This window comes from Miniopterus schreibersii (genome assembly GCF_964146895.1).
Source record: "Miniopterus schreibersii genome assembly, chromosome: 20".
In the NCBI taxonomy this organism is placed as follows: Eukaryota; Metazoa; Chordata; class Mammalia; order Chiroptera; family Miniopteridae; genus Miniopterus; species Miniopterus schreibersii.
The window spans coordinates 24,076,901-24,103,143 of NC_138122.1; the positions used below are offsets into that span (position 1 = coordinate 24,076,901).

At 52.5% G+C, this 26,243-nt stretch overlaps 1 protein-coding gene across 2 annotated transcripts in view; it reads right to left on the reverse strand.

The window, feature by feature from the left end:
* The window catches only part of RPH3A (rabphilin 3A), an 89,175-nt gene that overhangs the window by 11,332 nt on the left and 51,600 nt on the right, over positions 1 to 26,243 (reverse strand). The window contains exons 4-13 of one of the 2 annotated variants that reach the window (XM_081123567.1): positions 19,883 to 19,971; positions 18,252 to 18,263; positions 15,541 to 15,687; positions 7,519 to 7,648; positions 6,713 to 6,799; positions 5,769 to 5,934; positions 4,649 to 4,846; positions 3,153 to 3,239; positions 1,513 to 1,575; positions 273 to 473 (exon numbers count right to left, since the gene is read on the reverse strand). In XM_081123567.1, coding sequence (XP_080979693.1) covers positions 273 to 473; positions 1,513 to 1,575; positions 3,153 to 3,239; positions 4,649 to 4,846; positions 5,769 to 5,934; positions 6,713 to 6,799; positions 7,519 to 7,648; positions 15,541 to 15,687; positions 18,252 to 18,263; positions 19,883 to 19,953 — 1,162 coding nt within the window. In that variant the 5' untranslated portion in view covers positions 19,954 to 19,971. Of the gene's footprint in view, positions 1 to 272; positions 474 to 1,512; positions 1,576 to 3,152; positions 3,240 to 4,648; positions 4,847 to 5,768; positions 5,935 to 6,712; positions 6,800 to 7,518; positions 7,649 to 15,540; positions 15,688 to 18,251; positions 18,264 to 19,878; positions 19,972 to 26,243 lie in introns of those variants that run through there. The other variant, XM_081123568.1, reaches the window with a different exon arrangement.

Consider the following 26,243-nt stretch of genomic DNA (forward strand, 5'->3'; position numbering starts at 1 on the left):
TGTATTATGTATTTTACCACAATTAAATGCTATGTGTATTTTACCACAATTCAAAAAATATATAGCACCTATTTTTTTAGAAAGTTGATGTCATTTTGTGAATTTAGTAACACAAACTTGCGTCTTTATAATGCACTTACTATATACACTTACTATATTGGCTTATTGCGGGGCTGGGAGGGCTGTAAGGGCCATCCCAGGAGCCACCCTGTTTTCCTGGGGGTGATCCTGAGGGCCTTTTCCCAGACGCCCCTCCCTTAAGTGCCACCTACTGGCTTCATCCGAGTCGTAGCTGTTGGCCTCTTCTCCGTCCTCCTCGGGGGCTGGGGGCTGGCGGGCGGGGGTCGCGGCAGGCTGGGGGGCAGCAGTGGACACTTGGGGATAGGGAACCGGTGGGTGGGCCGCCCGCTCCTCCCTGGCTCTCTCCTCCCAGGGCGGGATGGTGGCGTAGCCGGGGTCGCTGGGAGCCGCGTCTGCAGGGGAGGCGGGAGAGGGCGGGAAAGAGGCAGCTGAGTCCCCGTGTCATCAACCGTAGCTGCGACAACTGCTACGGCATCACTGCGAGTGATGAGCACCTACTGTATACCAGGTGCGCCAGACTCCCCCCCAGCCCTGCAACACAGAATCACCACCTCGGGTTGACAGGGGGCCACACTGTGCCGCTCACTGGCTCCCAGAACGCTGCTTCTGTCAAAGCCACCGAGGGGAGCTTGCAAAAATGCAGGTTCCCGGGCCCCGCCCAGAATCAGTAGGCCCTGCAGTGGGGCCGTGGAGTCCGTGTTTTAGAACACGTCCCACGAGCTGATTCAGAGGCAGGCAGAACAGTCCCCACCGGGGTCCTGATCAGTGGTGTGGGCTCTGGAGTCACACAGCCTGGGTTTGCATCTCTGCTGTGCAGCACAGGGCCAGTTACTTAATGTCTCTGAGCCTCTGTTTCCTCATCTCTAAAATGGGAATTATAATACCTGAAGGCACTCAAATTATTGCAAAAATGATCTAATATATATATATACAGCACTTAAAATAGTGCCTGGTGCATCAGAAAACAACTACGCTGTAGCCACAGTGATTGATGTGACGGCAATGAGGCAAGTATATCATATGTAGCAGTCACTGTCACTCAGCGTGGTCTTGATACATTCCAGGCTATGTGCTATAAGGTTTCATATGTATTAGTTTGTCTCATCCTCACATCGAGTCTCTGAGGCAGGTCCCAGTATCATTCCCATTTTAGAGATAAGGAAACTGAGGCTCCGGGAAGTTAAGTGACTGGCCCAGGGTCACACAGCTGGGATGTGAAGGAGCAGGGATTTGAATCCAGGCAGGGTGGGCTCTTAACCACTCTATGTGTGGTCATTTTCTAGAGTTTTGGAATCAGGGCCGGGGGACTTAGAGTTCATCAGGTAGGTGTCAGGGTGCAGGCTGGGCCAAGATCTGGCCGCCCCCCGGCTCTCGCGGGGAAGGGGGGAGAGGTGGCCACTTGGGCAGACACGGGGAGAAGGGAGCACTTGCCTGGTCTCTGGTCAGGAAAGCGTCCTGCGGGCCCAGGGCCTGGTCTGCTGCCAGCTGGGGGCCCTGAGTGCAGAACACAGAGGAGAGATAGAGCAGAGAAAGGGGCAGCATTTGGGTGTCCGCCCCACGTCCCCCTCACCTCCTGGGCATGGACACAGGCCCGGGGTAGCAGGTGATGTGCAGAGGCACCGGGGCTCACAGAGGATTCTGGGGGCGGGAAGGCCTGGGCTCACGCCCCAGTGTCTCCTTCCTGGGCCTCAGCTTTCCCCTCTGTGAAACGGGGTGATGACGCCTGGCTGTTACGAGGCTGATAAACGAATGGAGTGAGAACTGTGTGCGAGGCGATGGGCAAGTTTACGCTTTGAATCCATCGATGCTGCGGAGTCATTACTGGACCAGTGGGTTCTTTACAATTTCATTTCCCAAAGTGTGGATGCAGGGGACAGCCACAGGGATGGGCACGAACTGACACTCAGCAACAGGTGAGAGTCGCCAGGGTTTCCCTTGCCTCTCAATACCGATTCCGTCGTGGAGAAAGTCTTGTTCGGGTGCGACTCTGTCCTTACCACCTCCCTAAACTTTGTGAGTTTCCCCTTTTGAACAAAAGCGAACAGACCTCAGGCTCAGAACCTCCTTAAGCCAGAGGACCGAGAATTTCATTGCCTTGCTTAATTGCCATTAGGTTCATCTTGATAATTACCCTCTGCCATGGGTTGAATTCTGTTTCCCCAAAAGATTTCAATTCCTCATCTCCAACACCTGGGAGTGTGGCCTTAGGTGGAAAGAGGGTCTCTGGCGATGGTCAAGTTCAGGTGAGGTTACTGGGGCAGGCCCTAATCTGTATGCCTGGGCTCTTATAAAAAGGAGAAATTTGGACACACAGAAAGACCTGTGCAGAGGAAAGATGATGGGAGACACGGGGAGAATGTCATCTAGGAGCCGAGGAATGCCTGAGGCCACCAGGAGCCAGGAGAGGAATGAAACAGGTTCACCCTCGCAGCCTCGGAAGGAGCCAGCCCTGCCGGCACCTGCGAGTTCAGGCTTCTGGCCTCCAGAATGGGAGATAGGAAATTTCTCTTATTTTAAGCCACCCAGTTTGTGGTCCTTTTACGCTGTCTCCTTATAGCATGGGATACCGGCTTCCCTGTGATGCTATTATTATAGGTTTCTTATAAAATAACAAAACGAACTGCACCATTTGTTCAGATTTCCCCACAACTGCTCACCATTTCTACCTGACTCTCACACCCCCTTCTGGGGACATGTGCCATTTTATGAAATAAAGTTCGACGTCCTTAAATTCTCCTTGAAAGAGTCTGTGGTAGCAAGTCCTCAGCGATGCTCGTGAGGGGAGTGAATTTGAAGAGAGATCAAGGAACTAAGAGGGTGGGAGGTAGGTGCGTGTAGGGGAAATTGGGACGGTGGAGTGACAACCGAGGATGGGAACGGCTGTGGAGTGACTGTCGCTCCTCGTGTTTGGCTGGGCAAACGCCCCGCGCGGCTCCCCAGCCCCGAGGTTCCTCATTGTAAGGGTCTTAGAAGAGCTTAGGGTTCGGCGGGGGCTGCGGCTCTGCCCACAAGGATGGGAGGACTTGGGGCACCACTGAGGGACAGCCCGGGAGGCTGGCGGGCGTCGGTACCTGGCTGCGCGGGCTGAGGCGGCGCCGGGCCCTGCATCGAGGCTGGGGCGGGGCGGGAGGCCTGGACCGAGTTGGCCCGTCTCAGACCTGCGGGGAGAGGAAACAGCCGCCTGGGCCTGCTGCACGCACACGCACACGCACACGCACAGCGGGGCAGGAGGAAGCTGGGCCTGGGCAGCCGGCACCAGGCGAGGTCCTCTGGGCTTGCATGCAGCCCCCCAATGCTCTCAGCTCCTTCAGAGCCCCTCCGTCTCAGCGCATTCTCTCTTTCCAGTTCTCAGAACCTCTGGGCAAGTCACAGGTTCTGTGATATCTCTTCCCCCTGTGTGACCTTGCTAAATGACCTCTCCTCGCTGGGTATCAGTCTCCTCGTCTGTCAAGTGGGGATACGAGGACCTACTGCATAGCATGTGGTGGAGATGCAACGATACAATGCGTGCAAAGTGCTCAGAACAGTGCCTGGCATGTAGTAAACACGCAACATCTGGCAGATGTGGATATTATCTCACTATTCTTGAAAGAATCTGGTCTATATCTTCACAAGGACCTCGTTTTACATCCAAGCGTTCTCTTTTATAAGCTGTGTGACTCTGGGCTGCTCACTCGCCCTCTCTGAACTTCAGATGCCCCGCGGAGGCAACAACTCTACCTACTGATAAGAATGAGTGAAGATTCATTTAACGTTTACCATGTCCCAGGGACTTGACATGTAAGACTTATCTAATCTCTACACCCCATGAGGTGGGCACTGGATTATCTCCGTTTTATAAATGGGGAAACTGAGGCCCAGGGGGGTTAAGGAGTGCATCCAATGCTAAGCCACGAACCCACCAGAAAGAGAAGGCCAGAGGTCCACCTGGGAACTAATACTCAGCCCATCTAACTCAGGCCCAGCCTCATGACCTTGCTACAAAAGAAATGAAAGTGCTACGTTCTCACACAGAGGACTTTGAAACTCAGACGTCCCCAGTCCGAGAGCCAAGGGCTGCCACCAGTAGGCATTCCTGCTGAACAAACCCGCCCTGAGTGAGGCCAGAGGTGCTGGGAGCCCAGCGAGATGTGAGCACCTGTGAGTGACATCCCGGCCACGCTGACCCGCCCCACTGTCGCCTCCAGCACAGGCCATTTGCTAAGGAAAAAAAGGTCTTGGTCAGATCTGTGAGAGGGAAGCACCCTTATTTTGCTCAGAGCCAATGGGCATTCCACCCAGAGTTTTTTGGAGGAAGGGCCAAAAAAAAAAATTCACACTTTTTCTTACTTATGGCATTAGAGCAAGAAAACAATATAAGCAAAATCTGGGAAGTCTGGAGACAGAATAGTTTCTGAATCCTGTCTTTCCTCTCCCATAGGCTAGAACCAGCATCTGGAACTGAACATGGCACACAGTAGGTGCTCAATAAACACCGAATGGATATGTGAATAAAAACACTGCCCTTCCCCTTTTTTCCGGTTCTCCTCGCCGAGGAAGCCTGCCTGGATCTGCCCCCCTCGCTCACCTGCCGGGCTCCGGCTGGAGTCGCCGGCCGCCCCGCCGTGGCCGTGGCCCCAGCTCTCTGGGTCCCGGCCGGCTGAGCCCATCCGCGCCTCAGAGGCCCTGCGCACGGGAGGCCCGTAGCTTCCTCGCCCAGGGGCAGAAGCAGAGGCCGGCTCAGGGCCTGGCTTCTGACCTGGGCCCCTCCTGTCTTCAGCGTCACCTGGAGAGGGAGAAAAATGATGGCGAGGGCTTGTTTTTATGGTGTCCCGAGGGCCATTACTTAAGGAGCTCACAAAGGGGCCCATCCACCACTCCCAAGGACTTTTTGAAATGAAAACTCTCCCCTCCCAAGCTCCCTTTGGATGCAGCTTTCGTTTACAGTCTCACGTATTCCTTAAGAAGTTATCGGAGACACAGTTGGGAACTTCGGATTTTGAGAACTTCCTTCCAGAAGCACTGTTTGCACTCAACTCTAGAAATGCCATCCAGACCATAAATGATTGCTTAGTGTTAACTGAAAGTGCTGCAAGGGCTTTATCTGGTCAGTGCCAGCGGCCTCATCTAAATAATGTGTTTTTATTGTGGTTGCCTTTTTTCCTTTGTACTGTTTTGCCTCTCCTTTCTCACCATCATTTTAATAATTAAAAATAATACTCAGATGATAGTGATCATGTCCATAGTAGTGGTAATTTTCTTTTACTAATTTCCTTTCTATTCATCTTTCACTTTTAATTAGTCCAATTTCAGATTTGCTGATGGTTGACAGAAGAAATATCAGGGGGGGAGGAAGGCATTCTCAGCAAGCCCCGAATGCTCCCAATACTCCCAGGCTCCAGCGTGTATTTTGGTCGTGAGGGTCTCTCTTTGTTCTTAATTTTAATTTCCACCTCTGTTGTGCCTCTCAATGCTCCATCAAAAATGACAACAAAGCCCTTGGAAGCCTGACATCAGGGAAGAGCGCTCTGTGCTGCCTTCTTAGGGCTCACGGTGAGCTGTGAAGGGGGCACAGGATTCCCAAACCCAAACGCAGAGGCCGCCTGCGCATCAGCTGGGCAGAGACACAAACATCAGGAGAGCCGCCAGGTAGCCCAGTTAGCCGGGGGCTGTCCCTGGTCCTGAATGGAGGGGTCCTGTCATCTTACCTTGAGCCGGGGCCTGGGGCATGTGCTTGGGCTCGGGGGTGGGTTGCTCGGGGGCGGCGGGCTCGCTGCCAGGCTGCTGGGCCTTGGTCTTCCTAATGGGCATAGGCTGTGGGAGGACCTGTTTGGGGAAGCCCTTGAAGAACCAGGCTCCAGAACGCTTCCACACCTGGGGGAGGTGGAGAACGGCAGAGTGGCAGCCACCACCGCTGCTCCTGCCCTCCCCGGGGCCGGCTGTTAACTCTGCTCCCTTCCCTAGCGCATGGACGCAGTAACCAGCACGCTTTTCTTACCAGCGTGCAGCCTTTCACGATGTCTCTTTGATTCACGCAATACCCCTGACCACTCAACAGAGAGGGCCCGAGAAGACCCACTTCCTTTTTTTAAAAAAATATATCTTTATTGATTTCAGAGAGAGGAAAGGAGAGAGAGAGAGAGAGATAGAAACATCAATGATGAGAGAGTCATTGATCAAGCCCGCAACCCGGGCATGTGCCCTGACCGGGAATCGAACCCCGATCGCCTGGATCCTAGGTCGACGCTCCACCGCTGAGCCACGCCCGGCCGGGCAAGACCCACTTTCTTGATGGAGAAAGTTGGACATCGCAAAGGTATGAGCTAGTATTAGGTGTCACAGCCAGAGAGGGCAAGGGCAAAGGCTGGACACCAAGTCTTCCAACTCTTAAATGTGGAGTGCTGCTCCCCAGCACCAGAAAGGGAAAAGTCAGAGCTAGGGGAGGGGAAACGAAATTCACTCACATGCTCAGGGGCTGTTCCACCGGTATCCACAGCCACGCTGGTTCCTTCTATACCAATCCCTTAAGACACATCCCCGCCCAGGTTCTCCAGCCCCCACCTGCCACCCTGTCTCCCTGGTTCTAGAGAAGAGGGGAGGGGACTGGATAAAAAGGAAGGGTGCTCTAATCAGATAGGACACGTCTACTCACCTCCCTCTGCTCGAGGCAGATTTTGCAGAGCCACACAGGATGTGGCCGGTTGTTGGAGGTCTCCACCCCACATTTGGTGCAGACATTCTGGGGACAAAAATAGAGGCCAGGGTACACTCAGATATGCCAGGCTTGGAGCTGCTAGTGATTGGGGGAGGTGGCTGGGAAGAATGGCAATGGAACCCCACTGGAAAGAGCTAGGACTTTCCTTCTCTCGCCTCCTGCTCACGGCCAAGGCCAACTAGAATCAAGTTCCAACTTGAGTCTCGGTATTTCCGATACCGAGAACAGGAGTCATTCCCAAGCACTGGCTAAGGAAAATTTCCAAGACTCCCCGTGGGGTCTGAGCTTTCAGCATCCACACAGGGGAGATCGTTGACAGGATTTTTAAAGAGGAAAAGCCATATATCCAAATTGTCTCCTCATTTATTTCTTCTTCCTTCCCAGGTAAATCTGAGGCAACCTAGGCAACGACTACAGTTTCTTGTAACTTGCTAAACCACGACCAGGATACTTGCAGACTCAACCATAGCTCATGCCTTCCCTGGAGATCCCAAGTTCATCCTGGATGGAGCTGAGCTCCGAGGGGACAGAAGAGTGACAGTGACCTCCCTGGGAGGAACCAGGATCAGGGGTACATCAGGAGACAGTTGGGCAGGAAAGCATCCCAGAAGGAATCATACTCTGGCAACTAGCCTTCAGGATCCAAGTGCCATTCCCAAGGCCCAGGGTCCCCCAAGGCTTGAGCCCGGGCCCAGCCCTCTGCACGTGAAGAGCGGGGTGCAGGGAAGAGGGGGCGATGGTACCTTCTTACAGTCCTCACACACCACGCAGGCAGAGCCCAGCATCCCCAGCTGTTCACCGCACAGTATGCAGCGGTTTACCCCGTCCCCGGCCACGTTCTTTCTCATGGTCTCCAGACGGTCCACCAGGCGCCTGGAAGCAGAGACAGGGCACTAAGGACCTTACAGGACCAGGGACCACCTGCACCTCCCGCAGGATCAGGCGGATGGTCTTAACCTTCTCTGAGTCACGGACTCGTAAGTATCTGATGATGACTGTTGGACCCTACCCAAGACACAGGCCCATGGAGTCTGGTGCATTTTCAGAGAGTCGCAGAACCCCTCCCCTATCCCCCAAAGCCCACGTCGTCTGCTGGCTTCAGATTAAGACTCTTATCCAGTCCTTTCTACCTCATGTCTCCTCCGCTAGGAAACTGCCTTCTGAGCTCCGGGTCTGTTTATCTACTTGTCTCCATGGCATCTTCACTTGGATGTCTTCACAGGCCCCTCAGACTCGGGCATCCATCTGACTTCTTTTGCAATTCCTTTCTCAGAAAATATCACCGCCGTTCCACCAGCTGGCTCAAGCCAGGATCTGGGGATGTCCCTTGACCCCCTCCTCCCCTGGTGTTCAATGACCCAACCAACACCTGCTGTGACTACCCCCCCCTAACATTTCTGGAATCCACCCATTTCTCTCCACCTTCACCCCAACCAAGCCACTGTCATCTCCGCCGGAAAAGGCAGGCACCTTCTCATTGTCTGCCTGCTTTCATTTCTGGCCACTACAACCTGCCCTCCTCTCCACAGCCACGGTGACAGTCCTAAACCATGAGTCTGACCATGTCCCTCCCGCTCCACTATAAAAGCTTTAGACGTGGGCTGGCCCCGGGCGAAACCTTAAACTTCTTCTCCCTCTTGGTCTGGCTTTTCAGTGCTGTGGCTCAGGAATTCTCTGAGTGTGACTACCAGACCCTCAGTGTCAGTGTCACGGGGAACTTCTTTAGAAATGCAAACTCTTGGGTCCCAACCCAGACCAACGGAATCAGAGACTCTGAGGGTGGGGCCCAGCAAGCTGTTTTAATGAGCCCTCCAGAGGATTTGGCCATCACAGGTTCCAGAAGGTCCCTGGCAGCCACCTGATGCTGACTGTCCCCACGGGCCCTCCTCGCTCCTGCCAGCCCTTCAGAGTGCTCGGACTCGCAGTTTATAAATAGCAGCCTTTCCTTTGTGTTCTTTTCAACGGAGCCGCTCCACCCAAGAGCCAAAAGCAGCCCGCAGGCTCCGGAGCCTTGGCTGTGACCCAGATCCCATGGGACAGAGCTGCCTAAGGCAGCACTCTCTTCCCTTTCTCCTCGGCGTCACCCCCTCCCGCCTTTTCCCTAGAAATGGTTTTTTAAGATGACCGGCAGCGGCAGGAACCGGGAGCAAGGCCCACCACCCCGTCACGGACACGGTCTCAGAACACCTAGAACAGCAGTCGCCGAGGTTTACTGAGCGCTGACTACGTGCCAGGCCCAGAGAAGCACAGCCCCCTGCTCTCTGGACACCTAGTTCTCTGTGCCAGCCACTCATCTTTCTTTCCATGAAGCCTCCGCCATCCCCTCCCCTCTAAGCATCCAATGAACTCCACCCCACTGTGCCTCCCGAACTTCCTACAATGACCATGTGTTACTTTTATATGAGGAGAGAAAGTGCGTTTTTGAAAATAGAGAACATGTAAGCCAAGGGTAAAAAGACGTGGTTTGAATCCTACCTTTGAGCCAGTCAGTGACCTTGAAAAGCCTTTGTTCTCTGGGCCCCTCATCCCGACTATAATAGGGGAGGTCAGGTGAGATGACCTTCAAGTCTCCTCCCATGGGCCACGCTCGGGGGTTCTCGGCTCCTGGGGCCGAAACCTCAGGGCTGATTTCTCCTTGGGTTTGGAAACGGAAGGACCCTCGGTGACGGAGCCCAGGCCTGTGTGCCCGGGCAGGCTGGCTTTGTTTGCCTGCTTAATGTCTCCATATTAAGTGCCCAATTAGCTGGACACTCTAAGTGGCTGTCACGCCGCAGTTAAGTCTTTACATGGCTGATTAACTTCACGATTACTGCTCAGGCCTCGCATCCAGGAAACACATCCATCACCCGGCTGCGTGCTGGAGGGGGGCTGCTGGTTACCTGGTAAAGCTGGTGGGTACCTCCCATTTCCCGGATGCTCCCAGAGGCACAGGAAAGGGCATGTCCCCTCCTCTGGGCACCAACAGGCAACCTCTGGAGGTGGTGGGAAGTGGATTCTCAACTTGGCCCGACCTCGCCATCCCAACGGATCTAGATGAGCTACTCAGCCATTGGACAAATATTCATGGCACCTACCACATGCCAAGTAGACAGCGGGGACCCAAAAGGGAGCAAAACGGATGAGGTCCCCGCCCTCACGGAGCTGGAATTCTAGTGAGGGACTCAGCTGTCATTTAAATAATCGCATAGACCATCCTAATGACACTCGTAGTAGGTTCTCTGAAAGGCAAGGATGAGCAGCTGTGAGAACTCATAAGAGAGGGGCCTGAGAAGTCAGGATGGGGCCTCAGAGGACGTGATCATTGAGTTGGGACCCGAGGATAAGGAGGAGCTGACCCAGTAAAGAGGGCGAGGAAGAGCACTGGAGGAAGAGGGAACAGCATGTGCAAAGGACCTGAGGGATGCTCAGCATGGCTGGTGGGCTGGATGGCGGGAGATGAGGCTGCAGAGTTGGGCAGGGGCCACTCTGTGCAGTGTCCTGAGTCTCAGGGTGAGGGGACAGCATTCGAGGGCTTTAAATAGAGAAGATTCAACTTCCCAAGTTTTGGACATAGGAATGGAGCCCTTGGGAGGCTCAAAGAAGGGTTTCAGACACTACAGTGGTTCCAGGTGGGAGGAGGCAGGCAGGTCCCTGGACTTTGTCCACACATGGGCTGGACCAGGTCTCTTGAAACTCCAAGGCTGTCCCAAATGGGTCTAACTCAGAGGTGGCAAAAGAGTACACTAGCCGGAGGGTCATGAAAGGCCACTGCACACTCACGGGCTTCAAGGAGGCGCTCTGTGTACTAGTTCCCTATGGCTGCTATAACAAGTTATCACAACTAGGTGGCTTAGATAGATAGATAGATGATAGATAGAACCTTCACCGTCTTGAAGGTCAGACGCCTGGGCCAAAGTCAAGGCCTTGGCAGGGCTGCATTCCTCCCAGGGGCTCTAAGGAAGAATCCTCTCCTTGCCTTTTCCAGTTTCTAGAAGCTGCCCGCAGTCCTTGCCTAGTGACCCCTTCCTCCACCTTCAAAGCCAAATAAAACATTTTCCGATCTTGCCTCCCTCTTATAAGGAACCATGTGACTACATGGGGCTCACTGGATAATCCAAGATAATCTCCCCATCTCAAGATCCTTAACTTAATCACATCTGCAAAGTCCCTTCTGCCACGTAAGGTCACACATTCACAGGTTGCAGGGATTAGGATGTGGGCATCTTTGGAGGGGGGCCCAGTGTTCTGCCTTCCACATATACTCACTTCCCGGCCCCATCTGCCTCCCAGGCTCTCTTTCCACCTGATTATCGGAATGAAACTTCAGCCCTTCTTTCCAGAGTGACGTCTGGGCCACTCCTCCCTGCCCGGCTGTGAGTGTCAGAGGAGCCAGGCTTTGGACGCTGCCAGGTGCCAGTCACCCTCTCCAGGTGCTCAATCCCGAGGCGCAGATCCTCTACACACATGCACGTGTGCACACACACATTCACACCCGCACACACACACACTTTCAGAACCGAGAGAAAGGAGCGGTTGTGAAGCAAGTATCAGGGTGCTGATTCTGCAGTGAACGTGTTTGGCCCCACCTTTGAACTTTACTACTTCCTAGCTCTGTGACCTCAAGAAAGTTACTTAACCTTGCTGAGCCTTCATTTTTCATCTGTAAATTAGGGAAAACAAGGTCCTTACCTCCCAGGATTGTTGCAAAGATAAAATGAGAGCTTTCATAAAATGCCTGCAACAGTAACTACTCAGTAACATCGCTGCTAATTATTTCTTCTGGAAATCTGTGGCTTTATAACTCCCTGTACTCACATTTTTTTCTATGTGGCCAGGGTGCTATAATCTAGCCATGAAATTTGTCTTTCTAAAGCTTTTAAAGGGGCTGCAGTAACTAGAAGTTGGCAGGACTCACGTGCCTGTCTCTTGATACACATACATGGATGGTGCATGTATCCACATGCGAGTACATATGCCCACGTGCACCTGTGATCACACACACACACACACACACACACACACACACACACACCATCAATTCCAAAATCATGCAGCTTCCGCTCTCACCCTAATTGCCAATTTGGGGGATAGTGCCATTACCTTTATTAATTTTGGCATTTTCTGAAGTTAAGATCGGGCCATCTGCCGTGGACAGGGACGGAATTCAGAAACAGGAGGCAGCCGTGGCGGCTCTGACAGGCGTCGCCTGAGACCCCGGAGCAGGCCTCTCGGGAACCTGTCCTGAAATGCCCGGGCCTCTCGGCTGCAGGCGCGCTGTGCGAGCAGCCCAGACTCATTCATTCTCACGGCTGTTCATGACTGTCGCCACCTGGGGAGCCATAGATCCCCATCTCTCCCCTTGATGGATTGGTGAATGGGGTTCCCGCCGGCGCCTCGGCGCTTTGGGGAGGGGGGGTCACCCCGGCTCAGAGTTGGAGGCAAGGGAGCTAATGTGGTCACTGCCAGGCAACGTGCTGAGTCATAAACCCGGGAAGGGTCGGGTTACCAGGCGCTGTGCTGAGCACTGTATGTGCGGCGTCGCCCTTAAGTCATCCACAGCCCGTGAGATCAGCTCTAGCTTTCATTCCCACTTCACGGGTAGGGAAACCAAGGCACACAAAGGGGAAGTCACGTCCCCAAGGGCACTCAGCCACCAGTGGCAGAGGTGGGACTGCAGGCAAGGTCTAGCTGCCCAGACACTGTTACTCTCTTTACAAGAATGAAGTCTGTTTTACGTCAGCTCTTACGGCTGGGCCTCTTGCTGACCCTCCGCCTGCCCCGAGTGAATATCTGAGACACCCTGTAAGTGACTGACCTCCCTAAATCCCTCAAGTCATTTGTCAATGGCCTTCCCCGCCTGCACCCCAAAAGGCAATGGGGTGAAGTGGAAAGACACATTCAAGTTCAACGTCCGGTTTGGCCATGTAACGGCTGTGTGCCCCTGGGCAAGTGTCTTAACCTCTCTGAGCTTCTGTTTTCCCAGCTGTAAAGCAGAGACAATAGTCTGTCTTTCAGCGAGGACTTCACGAGGATTAAAGGAAACGGAACACATTTGAAAGTCCCGAACACAGTGCTGGGCAGCGAATGTTTGCCTTTCAGCAGGATAAGATTCAACTCTGGGGCCTGGGCCAGCCTGGGTTTGCAATTGCTTATTAACTGTGTGACCCTGGGCAGGTTGCTGAACTTCTCTGTGCCTCAGTTTCCCATCTATAAAATGGGGATAACAACACAGCCTACTGCAGAGGGCTGCTGTGAAGATGACAGAAGTGAAACTACACGAAGCTCTGTACAAGTGTCAGCCCGTGGTTTCATAAGAGTGGCTGGTATCACCTCCCTAGAAGCTGAGGATGGTGGCAGGAAAATCCTCAGGTTGGCTCCATTGTCCTTTTGTGGCCCACTCAACAAAAAGGCCAGAGCGGTGGGCCCCAAAGGGGGTGATGTTGCCCCGCAGAGGGCATGTGGCCAGGTCTGGAGACATGTTTGGTTGTCACATCTGGGTAGGGGGTTACTATAGGTGTCTAGTGGATGAAGCCCAGGGATGCTGCTAAAAATCCTACAATGCATAGGACAGACCCACCGAAAAGAATTACCTGTCCCCAAATGTCAACAGTGCTGAGGATGGAGGAACTTGGAGACCACATGGTCCAGCCTCACACCGTGAGATTCAAATGGTTCCACGAGAGGCTTGGTCAGTTGGGTTTGGCCAAACATTGACTAATTAAGGAACTAAGAAGATTTCCACTTTCATCTTCCACAGACAGATTCCATAAGGTACTAAGGCTGTAGCACATGAGAGAGCATTGGCCCAAACCCTGGGAAAACTGAGGCATTACTCAGTAGTTTCAACATCGGGGTTCAGAGTTCCCCCCAAACCTGGTGAAATCTACGACTATTTCTTCTTAAAAATGCACACAGACACACGCATAACTGTGTCTATAATACCAGGATGCCCCACAAGCCCTGACACCTATCCGCAGAAGACCGAAGACTTGAGGTCAAAAAAATGGGAGGTTCCTCCTTTATTGTCGGCGTGTCAAACCACAGGAAAGACGTCCATCTAATGAGATGCCGCAAGTTCCAAGCACTACTATTCACTTCTCCCTCTGTCCACATTTTGGAAAGATTCGGTGCCAAAAATATAGGGAATGATGGAACAGAGATGGAGAGGTGATAGGAACCCCGCAGAATCCGTCAACAACAGGTTGTGTCTCTCTGACTCCCTCTTCCATCATGGCATCTGGACACCAAGGTTAATGACAAATCCTAATTACTTTTCTGGGCCCATCTGTTTAGAAACACTGACCTCGAATGGCAGCCACCCAGCTGCCTGTCCCTTCGCAGGCAGGATATGTGAGCAAATGCCTTTGAGAAGCTCTGCACCGAAAGAAATATAAAGATGCACAGGGTCCTACCACTGGGGGAAAAACTTTTAAACCCAAAACTGCAAACACACAATTTCCCAAGCAGATGTTTGATTCCAGCCTTACTATGTCTAAAGGTCCTGTGGACGCTTCATGGGTGTGTGTTCAACTCACAAAGGCCCCCTCTGCCCACTCGGGAGAAGCACTCAGCGTCCACGCAGCCTGGCACTTCTGGCAACAGCTGATTGGATGAGGGGTGGGCACTCAGGATGAGCTGAGCCAATCAGAGTTCCTTCCCTGGGAATTTGGACTAAGAAGAGCTATAACGACTGGGGAGGTGTAGCATGGCTATATTTTCTACCATGTGGGATGTGAAGAACTTTCAGGAGGCTAGGCTTTGTTCCTGCCCTTGGATCCCTTGAGGTAGCTCTGAATCCTTATATTAAATTCCCTTTTAATGCATAATGTGGTAGAGTCGCCCAAGATGGGCACCATTAATGCAGATAGGGCCCATTCAAGCAGATAGGGCCCGTTTCCCTTCTCCAATAAAGTATGGTGGAGTAATGCCCTACCAGTCTCAGACCCAGCTATTAAGAATCCTGGCAACGTCCATCTTTGCTCTGTTGGGATTCAGCTGCGATGTAAAGGAGCTTAGGCCAGACTACTTAAAAAGTAAAGAGACGGACCACATTGAGCACACTGAGGCACAGACACGAACATGAAGCTACTTGGACCTTCCAATCCAGCCCAGCCACCAGCCAAACGAAGCTGAGTGGGCAACCCCAGCCCATGCCACGTGGAGCAGAAAACCTGCCCAGCAGAGCCCTGCCTAAATTCTTAACCTATGGAATCGTAAAAAATAATATACTGTTGTTGCTTTAAGTCACTAAATTTGGGATGCTTTGTAATGCAGCCATAGATAACTGATTTCATCAGGTCTCTTAAATAATGCGTTTCAGTTGTGCCGTCCCTTTTTCACATTGTCTCGGCGTCTATTGTTGCACTCTCTCCCCTCTTGTCTCGCCCTCAGTTGAATGTTCTGGCATCTACTTGACCACTGTCTCCAGAACACATTTCTACGCAGCTGAAATTGGCTCTCACACACGCCTCCGGTGACAATCTCCTTCCTCCCCATCGGAAGATCCCCCAGTCCCCTTCTCTAACACACACACACACCCAGACGAGAAGCCCCCTCCCCAGCCAGACCCCCGCCCCACCCTCTCCTCTGTTCTCCTCTCTCCTCCTCCAGCTCTCCAACCTCACTGGACAGGGATTCTGGTTCTGCTTCGGCGGGTGGCCTGGTGGGTCATAGACGGCAAAGCCCAAAGGCAGCCCCGCCCGGCCCCAGCCTCCCGCCGGAGCAGCAGTGTCCTGGCCCTCACGCCTCCCCCGCTCCCCCAATAGATGGGAAGCGCCAGGCCTCACCCGATCCGCTCCTGCTCCATTTCTTCCATTTTCTCCGCCCGGGCGATCACCCTGTTGATAATTTCCTTCTCTTCATCTGTCAGCTCTTCCTGCTTCCTCTGTCTGTCGGGCTGACCACCGGGGTGGACCGACCAGCCCGCTTGGAGCCTGCAAGGTAATTTGGGAAGGCATGAGGCTAGGCAGGGAACCCAGTAGGCCGTGTAGAGCGGTGGTTAGGCCCCAGGCCCTGGACTCACTACCTGCATGCACCTGCTCAGGTGCATCGAGAGAGGGTCAGAGGGAACCGGCCCATTAAAACCAGCACCGGGGGCCCCTAATACAAAAGGCATTAGTCCCGACTCCGGGTGAAAGCACAGATGTTTCCCCCTAAATTGCCGCCAAGGACAGGCTCCCGCCTCCTTCCTGCCTCCCACCTTCATTCTTCATGTCATGCACGCACGTCACCTAACAAATACCCACCAGATGTCTCTCTTAATAAATCCTAACTCCCCAAAGGAGCGCGGTGAGGGAAGTGCTGTGGGGCCCTGGGGCTCTGAAGCGCTACCCAGCGGTGCTGTGCAGAAACTTCACACTTTTCCTTCCCTTTCCTCTCCCCACCCCCCGCCCTTCCCCCAGGAAGTCGCTTTACAGCTCAGTGAATGAGACTTTAATAAGTCCTGAAGGAAAGGGGGGGAGCAGCCACACCACAAAATGCTCTGCACGGGGCCTTCCCCTTAGAAAGGCCCTGTCGGATGAAATTTACCCAAACCAGCCTAAAGGGGGTGCAGAGGGATGCTGCGGCTCCCCACCCCCTTCAGATGCTAAGGGGATCCCAGTTTGTTAAGCCAGACTGAGTTCCACTCGGTTCTTCTGAAATCCCATGCTCTCTCTCCCATTTGGACTTTGCACGTGCTGTTCCCCTACCTGGAACTTCTCTGTCTCTTCTTCCTCTTGCTCTGCCTTTGCTCGGTCTCATCTTACATTTCACTTCCCCCATCGTGACCCCCAAGTCTGGGCTAGGTGCCCCTCCTGCGCTTCCTCGGCCCTCCGTGACTGCTATCAGAGCTCCTTGCACACGGGAGTATATTTGTTGGTGCCTGGATGTTTATTTGATTGTAGACCCCACCAGACACGCACTCATACTTTGGCCATCCCTGGGTTCCTGGTGCTTTAGGCAGTGCTTGGTGCATAGTAGGAGGTCGGTGAATATTTGTTAATGAAGGGAGGGAGGGAGGAAGGGGGGAGGGAGGGGGGAAGGGGGGAGGGAGGGTGGATATACACTCTACCTGTCCACTCTCAGTACCCAGGAAGCCTCTAAGAGCCTTCAACCCCCTGGAGTCAGGAGCTTCTCTCTTACGACAAGGTCTCAGCACCTCTCCCTGGCATGTCTGAGTAATACACTCACGAAAAGCAGATCTAGTTGGGCCAGGGCCTCACCACCAGCAACAGAAACTGTAGGACATTCAAATGGCCTTTTAGCCATCAGCTTGTGCAAAGCTCCCATTTGACAGATGGAGAAACCAAGACACAGCAAGGGGAAAACCATTTCCCGGGGTCACCTTACCGACATTAAGAAGACGTTTAGAGGGATTCTGGGCCCCATGACGTGGTCATTTGGGTCCAAAGAAGCTGAACAAATGATGCAAGTGACATACATACACATACATACATTGTGTGTGTGTATATATATATAGTGTATATATTGTGTGTGTGTGTGTATATATATACACACACACACACAAAGAGACACACAATGTATATATACAGGGCACACATATTATGTATGTACATATGTATGTACAACCTACATACACGTACAGAGTAAGGCGACGCTGAGCTTCACAGTTCACGAAGCGCTCCTGTGGCCCCACCGCCACCTGGTGGGGGGGGTATCATGCCTGTTTAATAAGGGACAGCCAGGGCTCCGCCACGCGACACTGAGTCCCAGCGCAGGACTCAGCCGGGGCTCCCGAGCCAGACCCGCGCCCCGCCTGCGGCTCTGTGCTAACACCCCCTTCGTGGGGGGTAAGGCGACTCCCCGTGGCTTCCAAGCGCGCACCCGACCACCAGAGCCCGGCTGCTAAGCCGCCTCACCGGTCACTTACTGGGCCCAGCGTCCTGTCGGTCACGCCTATTTGGGAAATGAATCCAATTTAAAAGGCAAAAGTTGTGAGCAGAGCTAGGGCCTCAGAGCCAAGGAAGATCAGTCTGACCTCCCGTGAGGGGACAGGGACAATATGTGTAGCACGTAACTTCCCCCAAGCCCTGTTCTGTTTGTCGTCTTTTTTTAATGGAAGCAGTTATTTGAGTTAACATTTTATTCATTTCAGAACAGCACTCCAAGGCAAAAGGCTGCGCGAACGGGCACCGAGTGGTCCCGAAACCGGCTGAAATCCCACAAGAATGAAACTGGGGGCTCGCCTAGGGAATGCCTCCCATCCTGTCATCAAGAATTTCTTCTCTCAAAAGGGTGTGTTTTTATTGATTTCGGAGAGAAGAAGGGAGAGGGAGAGAGAGAAACATCAATGACGGGAGAGCCATTGATCAGCTGCCTCCTGCATGTTGATCGAGCCTGAAACCCGGGCATGTGCCCTGACCGGGAATCGAACCGTGACCTCTTGGTTCATGGGTTGAAGCTCAACCATTTAGCCACACTGGCCAGGCTAAGGGGTGTGTTTTTTTAGTCACTTAGAAATTTTTTTATATACAAACTAGTAGCATAAAATACTCACTGTTCTTTATCACTGGAGGAAGGCAGAGAAAGGAGAGAAAGAAAAAATAAAGTCAGATGCAAAACCACACGGTTTAAATGACAATGACCTACTTCCATTTTCCCCCTGGCCACTACAATCTTATTTGGGCACATCTAAAACAAGGCTCCTGCAATGCAGGCTTATAAAACCCACAGCTGTGATTAAAATGACCAATCGGTTCAGCTTATTAATGAGCTGAGCTGATCATTTATATTATTTAAATAATGGGCTTGGGGCCCTAAAGAGAAGTCACTTAATGATAACATGGCCAACATCACTCTTGGAGTTTGTTGTGTCAAACACTTGGAGGAGGGCCGTGCGCCCTGAACAGTAACTGGGTCTCCCAAAAGTAGAACTTTCAGTGGCCCAGTTTGGGGGAGCCAAGCTCCATTCTAGGAAGGAGACCAGCGTCCCCGTGTATTACGTGTGCAAGCCTAGACACGCGCCTACCGCTGTCTCCGTTTCCACCTCCTGTCTCTGGCGCTCTCTTGCTGGCAGACTTCAAAGCTATAGAGCAGCGTCAACTTCCCAGCATCTTCCCCCACGTTTTCCCAACATGAAGAGCTAAACCCCCCTGGCCGGTGTGGCTCAGTGGTGAGCACATCGGCCTGCACACCAAAGGGTCATGGGTTTGATTCCCGGTCAAGGGCATGTACCTGGGTTGCAGGTTCGATCCCTGGCCCTGGTCAGGGCACGTGCGGGAGGCAACCAATCCATGTGTCTCTCTCACGTCCATGTTTCTCTCTCTCTCTCTCTCTTCCATTCTCTCTAAAAATCAATGGAAAAAATATCCTCAGGGGGGATTAACAACGACGCCAAAAGGAGCTAAACCACTGCCCGACCCTCGCAAGACACTTGCGCATTTGCCTCTTTCCAACAGCGCTGTCAGGCTCAAGGGCTCGGGAATCGCACAGGGCGAGGGGCCTGGCGGGCCAGCGGCTAGTGACCAGACGCCTCCACTTGCCGGGCGACGTGACGGCACCTGCGCTCGCAGGGCACCGCTGCCCCGAGCGGCCAGCACGCGTGATGCCCGCAGCTCGGCCGTCGGCGCCTCGGGACACCAATCCCAGCATCTGCAGAACCCGCGGAGCGAGCGGGCAGGCCAGATGCACCAAGAGTTGCCCAGTTTCCCCGCAGCCCGGGAGCACGGTCAACACCGCACGCAGGCTGCTGGGATGCTGCTGATTTAATAGTAAAGCAAATTGTTTGGCTTTGTATCGAGACCGAAGGAAACTCTCCGATGGATGGGATTTTAATTAACTGATGTTTCAAAAATAACAGAAATATTTTACCCCATTCACCCTTCGGGCAACTGTTTATCTTCCAGAGACACACTTTGTGGTGGATGGAATATTTTCTGCAAAATAAGTTTGGCCCCAAGGGGATATCATGGGAAGGGCTTGGGAGAGGAGGTGCTTCCTCTGCAAAAAGAAACCAGTAGAGTTCCCTCCTTTCCCTTCCTCTTTCTCTCTAAAAAAAAAAATCAATAAAATAAAAAACTAAAACAATTCTAGCTCTTTCCATAATATTCCTTTCCTCCTTCAAGGGTAAACTTCCCAGGACCTCACTGAGCCCAAACAAGCCACTCCCAGGAAGACGCAGCGACTGACCTGGATTGAAGGGGTCGGTCGCTGGGACACACCCAGCGGCTAGAGCTGCTGCTGAACACGGTGTCGGTCATGGCCGAAGTGTGGCGCTCCTGGAACACAGAGATCACAGAGGACATCACCCAGCTGTTCAGCCACTTCCTTCTCGAGGCCCTACTCTACGCCAAGCGCTCTGGGGGACACAGAGAAGACGGGACTTCACGCAGCTTGTCTCTTTTCCAGATGGGGAACCTCGGGCCTCCAGAGGGAAGGCTCCCGCTGGAGGTCTCGGCTCCCTATTGGCAGGGAGGGATCGGAGCTGAAGATCCCTCCCTTAAACCCATGTCCTTTTTGTCCCCGAGTCAAGGCCGCATGCCCCGCAGGGGCAGGGATAGAGTCCCAGGAGTCCCGGGTTCCCTGGAGGTCTGGTTACAGCACAGCCTTCCTCGTTCCCCTGGGAAACCGAACAGGGGAGAAGTTGGGAGGGGAACGTGTAAGGACCCTGTGCTTCGAGGGGCCTGCGCTTGGCTTAATGCTCTGCTGTTGTCATCTTGAAATTCTTGATAATTTTTGGGCAAGGGGCCTTGCATTTTCACTTCGCAGCCAGTCCTAAATATGATGTATAGTAGATGCTCAATAAACCCTCAGCAAGTCGTAGAGCTCAGTGAGTGCAGGGGGCGCTCAATCGATCCTCACGTGAGTGGCAGAGCCAGTCCTTGCTCCGGCTCTGCCCACCTCCACTGCTTGGCGCTAACCTCGACACCCCCCCCCAACATCTTAAACTGCCTGGAGACCCTGTCCCACACCCAGGAAAGCCAGATACGGAGCCCCTCCTTCCTCCCCCTTTGCATTTTGTTCTGCCTACTTCTCCTTTGGCTCCTTGAGTGCTGTTTGCTAAGGAATGGAGCCTCCCTCATCCCCTAGAATCTCAGCAGGCTTTAGCTGAAATGAAAAACAACTCTTAAAACACACTTAGCCTCAGAGTCACAGCAGGTAGCTAAGCTAGACTCGGCGGGGCGGGGCGGGGCTGGGCTGGGCTGGGCTTGGCTGGCCAGGGCTTCAGGGCACTGCAGGGAACTGGCAAGAGCTCAGCTGTGTTCGTGGAGTTCAATGCCACAGTCAGCCCCCCAGCCCCACAGTCTTGGAATTAAACCAGATGCTACACAGCAGAACACTCAGCCACCAGCTTGGACGGTGCCCAGGCGGTTCCATCTCTCTGTCTCTTCCCCTGCCCCGCCCCCCAAGTCCAGCCTATCCCCGCTCAGTGAGGAATCTGGAAAACCTCACTTGGACTATCTGCTGGGGTGGCGGGTGCAACTTACACAAAGGGCCTCAAATGAGGGTGGAGTGCGGATCCACAGACAGGATCAGGCTTTTGTTTGGCCCATGCAGTGTTTTTTTGAAAGTAAAATTAAGCCAATACTTTAAAAGCACAGGATTCAGTTAAAAATACAGATTGCCAGCTTCTCTTGAGAAATGGCAAGAATCGAAAAATATTTACACAACATCTATTACTAGGCGCCAAACACTGTTCTAGGAGCAGGGGACACAGCATTAAAACAAATGTGAAAGAGGAAAACCACTGTTACTGCATTACTTACCTTCCAGCAGGGCAGATGGACAACAGCCAAACCAGTCTAATATAAAACATACCTGCTCATGATGAGCGCTTTAAAGATAAATAAACCAGGAAAGGGGCTGACGATGGAGAGGGACGGTGGACTTTAAATAGGTGGTCAGAGGGGATATCTGAGGCTGAGCACTCCAGGCAGAGGGAAGAGCAAGTGCAAGGGTCCTGGGGTGGGGATGTGCTCTGTAAGCTGGAACTATATGGAAGCGCCCTCTTTCCACTGGAGTTGCTAAGCTCAAAGGACAGAAGCCTGGAACTGATATTGGTGACTTTTGCCACCACATGGGAAAGGCCTGCCAAAGGATGAAAGCAGAGCTGAGAGAGGGAGAGAGACTGGCTCTTGATGATGTTGTTGGAATGCTGGATCCAGCCTTACCTGAATCTATTATGGCCTTTTTTGAATACCATGAGCCAATGTGTTCCTTTCTTTTTTTTCCTCCTCAAGTCAAATTTAAATTGAATTTCTGCATTGCAACCCTCCTTACTCTGTGGCTTCATAGACCAGTTACCTTGGAGCAAACAGGCATCTAATAGGCAACCAGAATTAGCTCAGAGTGGAAAAAAAAAATACACCAGCCTTCGGCCACTCCCTGTAACTCCCTCCCCCCACTTCAGAGGCACTGCCACCCAAGCTCGGGCCTTGCAGGAGGACAGGAGACATTTGTGAAGCCTCTACACCTAGGCCCGCTGAAATCCTGCACTGACAATTAAAATTCAGTGACAATAAACAGCACTAATTAAAAGCAAAAGTAAGTACTTAATAAGACATGAGGTGGCAGTGTTTATAGTCAGGATGAGAGAGCTGGCAGTAATTAAAAATAAAGACTAATTTCTTTGCCTCTTCTAAAAAAATGCTCTGTGTGTGTGTGTGTGTGTGTGTGTGTGTGTGTGTGTGTCTGGAAAAGGTCTGACTTATGATTCTTCTACTTTCTGATGGTTCCAAAGCGATACGCATACTAAATTCCATGAGATCGATATTTATTATAAAACAGGCTTTGGGTTAGATGATTTTGCCCAGAAAAAAAACCCAAAGGTGTCTCTTAGTTCCCATGAATAATAGATCTTAGAGACCTGCCTCCATCTATTTCCCTCTCCTGCCCAGGCCTTCCTGGCACCAGGTTGGGGAAAGTCAGAGAAACACGAACCTCAGCGTTGGCTGGAGAACATGAAGGAACCAGAGTTCCTGCCTCGCTCCCCGTGTCCCCCTGGAAACAGCCACCGGAACATCAAGTATGCGACTCACAAAGCCTCTGGTCGTCACCATCACGAAGGACAGGCGGGTATTGGGACCCTCATCACTGGCAGCTCAGAGGGGTAGAGGTCGAGAGGGTTCAAATCCCAGCTCTGCCTCTTTCTAGCTGTATGATGTTAGGACAGTTACTAAACCTCTCTGTGCCTCAGTTTCTTCATATGAAAAACAGGGATTATAATAATAGTGATAATAGCAGGACTGGCGGGTGTTAGGACCCTCATCACTGGCTGTATGATGAACTATTCCTCTTTATTTGGAACTAAGCATGGGCCAGCAGTATTAACTCATTTAATAATATAGATATTATGCTATATATGTAGTATATATACATATATAATGATATATCAGATATTATATACATACTATGTAATATGTTACATATCATATACGTGTATATACAACACTAGGCTAATCAGCAAGTGCTCCTCACCTCCCCCTTCCCCTCTCACAATGAAGACTAGTAAGTGGCACAAATGCGTAGTCGTTGGGTCTGGTTTCTAGATTATTTTGCAGAGAGTGACAGAGGCAAGGGGGAAACAGTGAGGTAACTGATACAGAGACGATCTGGGAGGAAAAGGGCCAGGGGCCTGCAAAGTCCTGTCCCTGTGGCTTGGTGCCCGGCAGGCTCCTCCCACGAGCACCCCAAGGTGCACGCTGATCCCCGACCCTCCGCCATCGCCTTTCTGGGGCAGAGCCAGCGAAGCGGGAAACGGGAAACCTGTCCGGAGGAGACACGCCGGCGAGAACCCGCCAGGGACGGGAGACTTACGGGAACCATCCGGCCCCCGGGCTCTCTGGAGTCTGGCGAGATAGCGAGCCAGGGCCGGGAGCAAACGGGTCTATGAGAGTATTTTCCATCTCCAGCGCCCAGGGCGCGCTCGGAGGCGAAAGGCTTGCGGGAACCGGGGCTGGCTGCAGGCGCTCGTTCTCCAGCCAGGCCGCCAGCTCGGTTTCTGCCATTAACGGGGCGGCGGAGAGGGCGGGTGTGGGGAGCAGGAGGGTCTCATTGTTCCAGGCTGAGGGTGAGTGAGGATTGAGTTCCCCTGGCCCTGGTTTCCAGCCCTTTCTTCAGAAAAGAAAGGAAAGCTCCAGGGTAATTTCTCTTTAAAAGAGGAATCGAGGCTTTGCAGCTATTTCTGAGGTTTTGGTCAGGTTTTGCACGTCCACGCTGCCATATGAAAATCAAGAAAGGAAACTAAAGTGTCCCCAGTGAGCCTCCACGCAACCTGGGGACGGTAGGAGCCTTGAGTGGGAAACCAAGCTCTTGTGACATGAAGCCAGCCGGAGGCGCTCTGTGAAGGGTCTGAATTCAGAGGCCAGAGGAGCCGGAGGTAACACTCGACTCCTCCCACAGTCACTTCACCTGGGGCTTCTGGGGACATCTGCAGGACCTCTCCTCAATAATCACCCCTCCTAGGAAGCCGACCTGTGCTCAGCTTAGGGACCCACTTGATAGGAAGTAACTAAAGCGGGACACTTCCCTTGGGCTGGTCTTGGCTCTGCCTCTTGCTAGCTTGGGACCTTGGCCCCTCTGTGCCTCACTCTCCTTGCCTGGAAAATGGGGTTATAATTGTACCTTCTTCTCAGGGGTAGCCTGAGGGCCGGGAGGCTTTTTCTTCTCTTGTTTCTCTCCTTTTAAAATATAATCCACCACATAAGAGACTGTCCCCGAGAATTTGCAGCGGCTGCTTCCCCGCGCGGCCTAAACCCTTCGCCTGCAATGCAGGTCTTCTTAAATATTGCAGAACTCTGCTGCTCCACCAGCTGCCGGCCGGGGCCGGGGTAATGATGATAGTGACAGAGGCTTAATGTAATTAAGCAGGTTAAAAAAGATCAGGCTGCGGAGCTGGTTTTATAAAAGACCTTCACTTTTTCCCCATTACCCAAATCTCTGGAGCCTCCACACCTCTCTTGTCCATCCCTCTGGCCCCTTCTAGAGGTTTGCTGATGGCTCAAGCAGGGGGCTGGGGACAGAAGCTGGGAGGGGTCCCAACTTCCAAGAAAGCATGAGAACTAGCCCCCCAAACACTGTTTGTCTCCCCGGGAGCTCCCCAGCTCTCCTGTGGGGCCTCAGCTACCTGCTGGTGGCCAGGTGTTTTGTGGCCTGGAGCAGGTGTGGCATCCACTTGCACCCACCTGGAAGTACTCACAGCCCTCAGGAAGGATCCTGAGGCCACCAAGTTAACCATCTGCTTTTTCCAGCCTGTCTGTGATTGCCATTTTTGTCACTTTTTATTGCATTTACACTTTGTCATTGGCCTGGAGGCTCTACTTTGCTTCAGAGCTTTGTGGCTTGGCCACAGTCATTCCTGAAGTCTAAACCTTTTTCTGGTCCCTAACTCACCGTGTGACCTTGGGAAACTGGTTCACCTCCTTGGGGCTTAGTTCCTTCACCTGTAAATAGCAGTAATTCCAATTCTCCCCTTCAGAAGGTTTTTGTGAAACAACATTGACTCTAGACGTAATTTCCTTAAACATTTAAGTTCTATGTGATCATAAACAGCTAATATTTATATGATACACCATGTACTGGGCACTCCGAGTGCTTTATATCTGTATTAACTCATGGAATCCTCACAGCAGCTCTATGAAGGAGGGGCTATTATTTTTCCCATTTATAGGTGAATAAATTCAGGCCGGGGAGGCAAGTAGCATGCCCAAGTTCACAGGCTGGCAAGGAGCGGGCCAGAATCCCAAGGTCTGGAGGCAGGGGCTGTGCTTCTACCCACTGAGCATACTGCCTCCTGCTGGTCAGTGCGCGCCAGTCCTTCATCAGAATGACGCTCATGCTTTGGATTCAGCCAGGAGGAGCTGAAGACTACAAACCCATTTCTGCAAAGCTCTATATTGTTAAGAAGCATTTCTCGACTGCTTGGCTTTCACGACCCTGAACGATAAGTGAAGTGATTGATTGTTACCCCATTTTACAGAGCAGAGGAATGAGGCCCTGGGAGGTTCATTTCTCTGCTGTGAAAATTCAGTATTTGACTTTAGTGTCCAAAAGATCTGAGTCCCTGAATCTACCCTTATTGACGATGTGAATTTGGGGAACTGAGACCTCTCTGCCGTCTGCAGTCTCAGAGTCCTGGTCTGCAAAATGGGCATAATATAAGGCCTCTTTCCCCAGGTTTTGTGAAGATTCAAGGAGATCACTCAGGTAAATTCAAAGCTCAGGGTCCAGCTCACGTGACAGCTCTGTGACTTGGTGGACAAGCCCCTGATCCATTCACTTCCTGTACAAAACCACAGCTCTAGGATACAATTGCCATGTGTCACAGTTGGAACTTGACCCCAAATAGAGAGACTCTCAGCCCAGTGGTCTTTCTAGCAAGAGGATCGTGGGATACAGAAAGTAGATGGGGAGACCCCCCACCAAGATATCGGAGACCACCCTACAGTAGAGACCGGAGGCCACCCTTACAGTCTGTGTCAACCAGAAATGACAGCCCTGCGGTGCCCCAGTGGGATAAAGGCCCCCATCCCAGACCTGCTGCCATGACAAC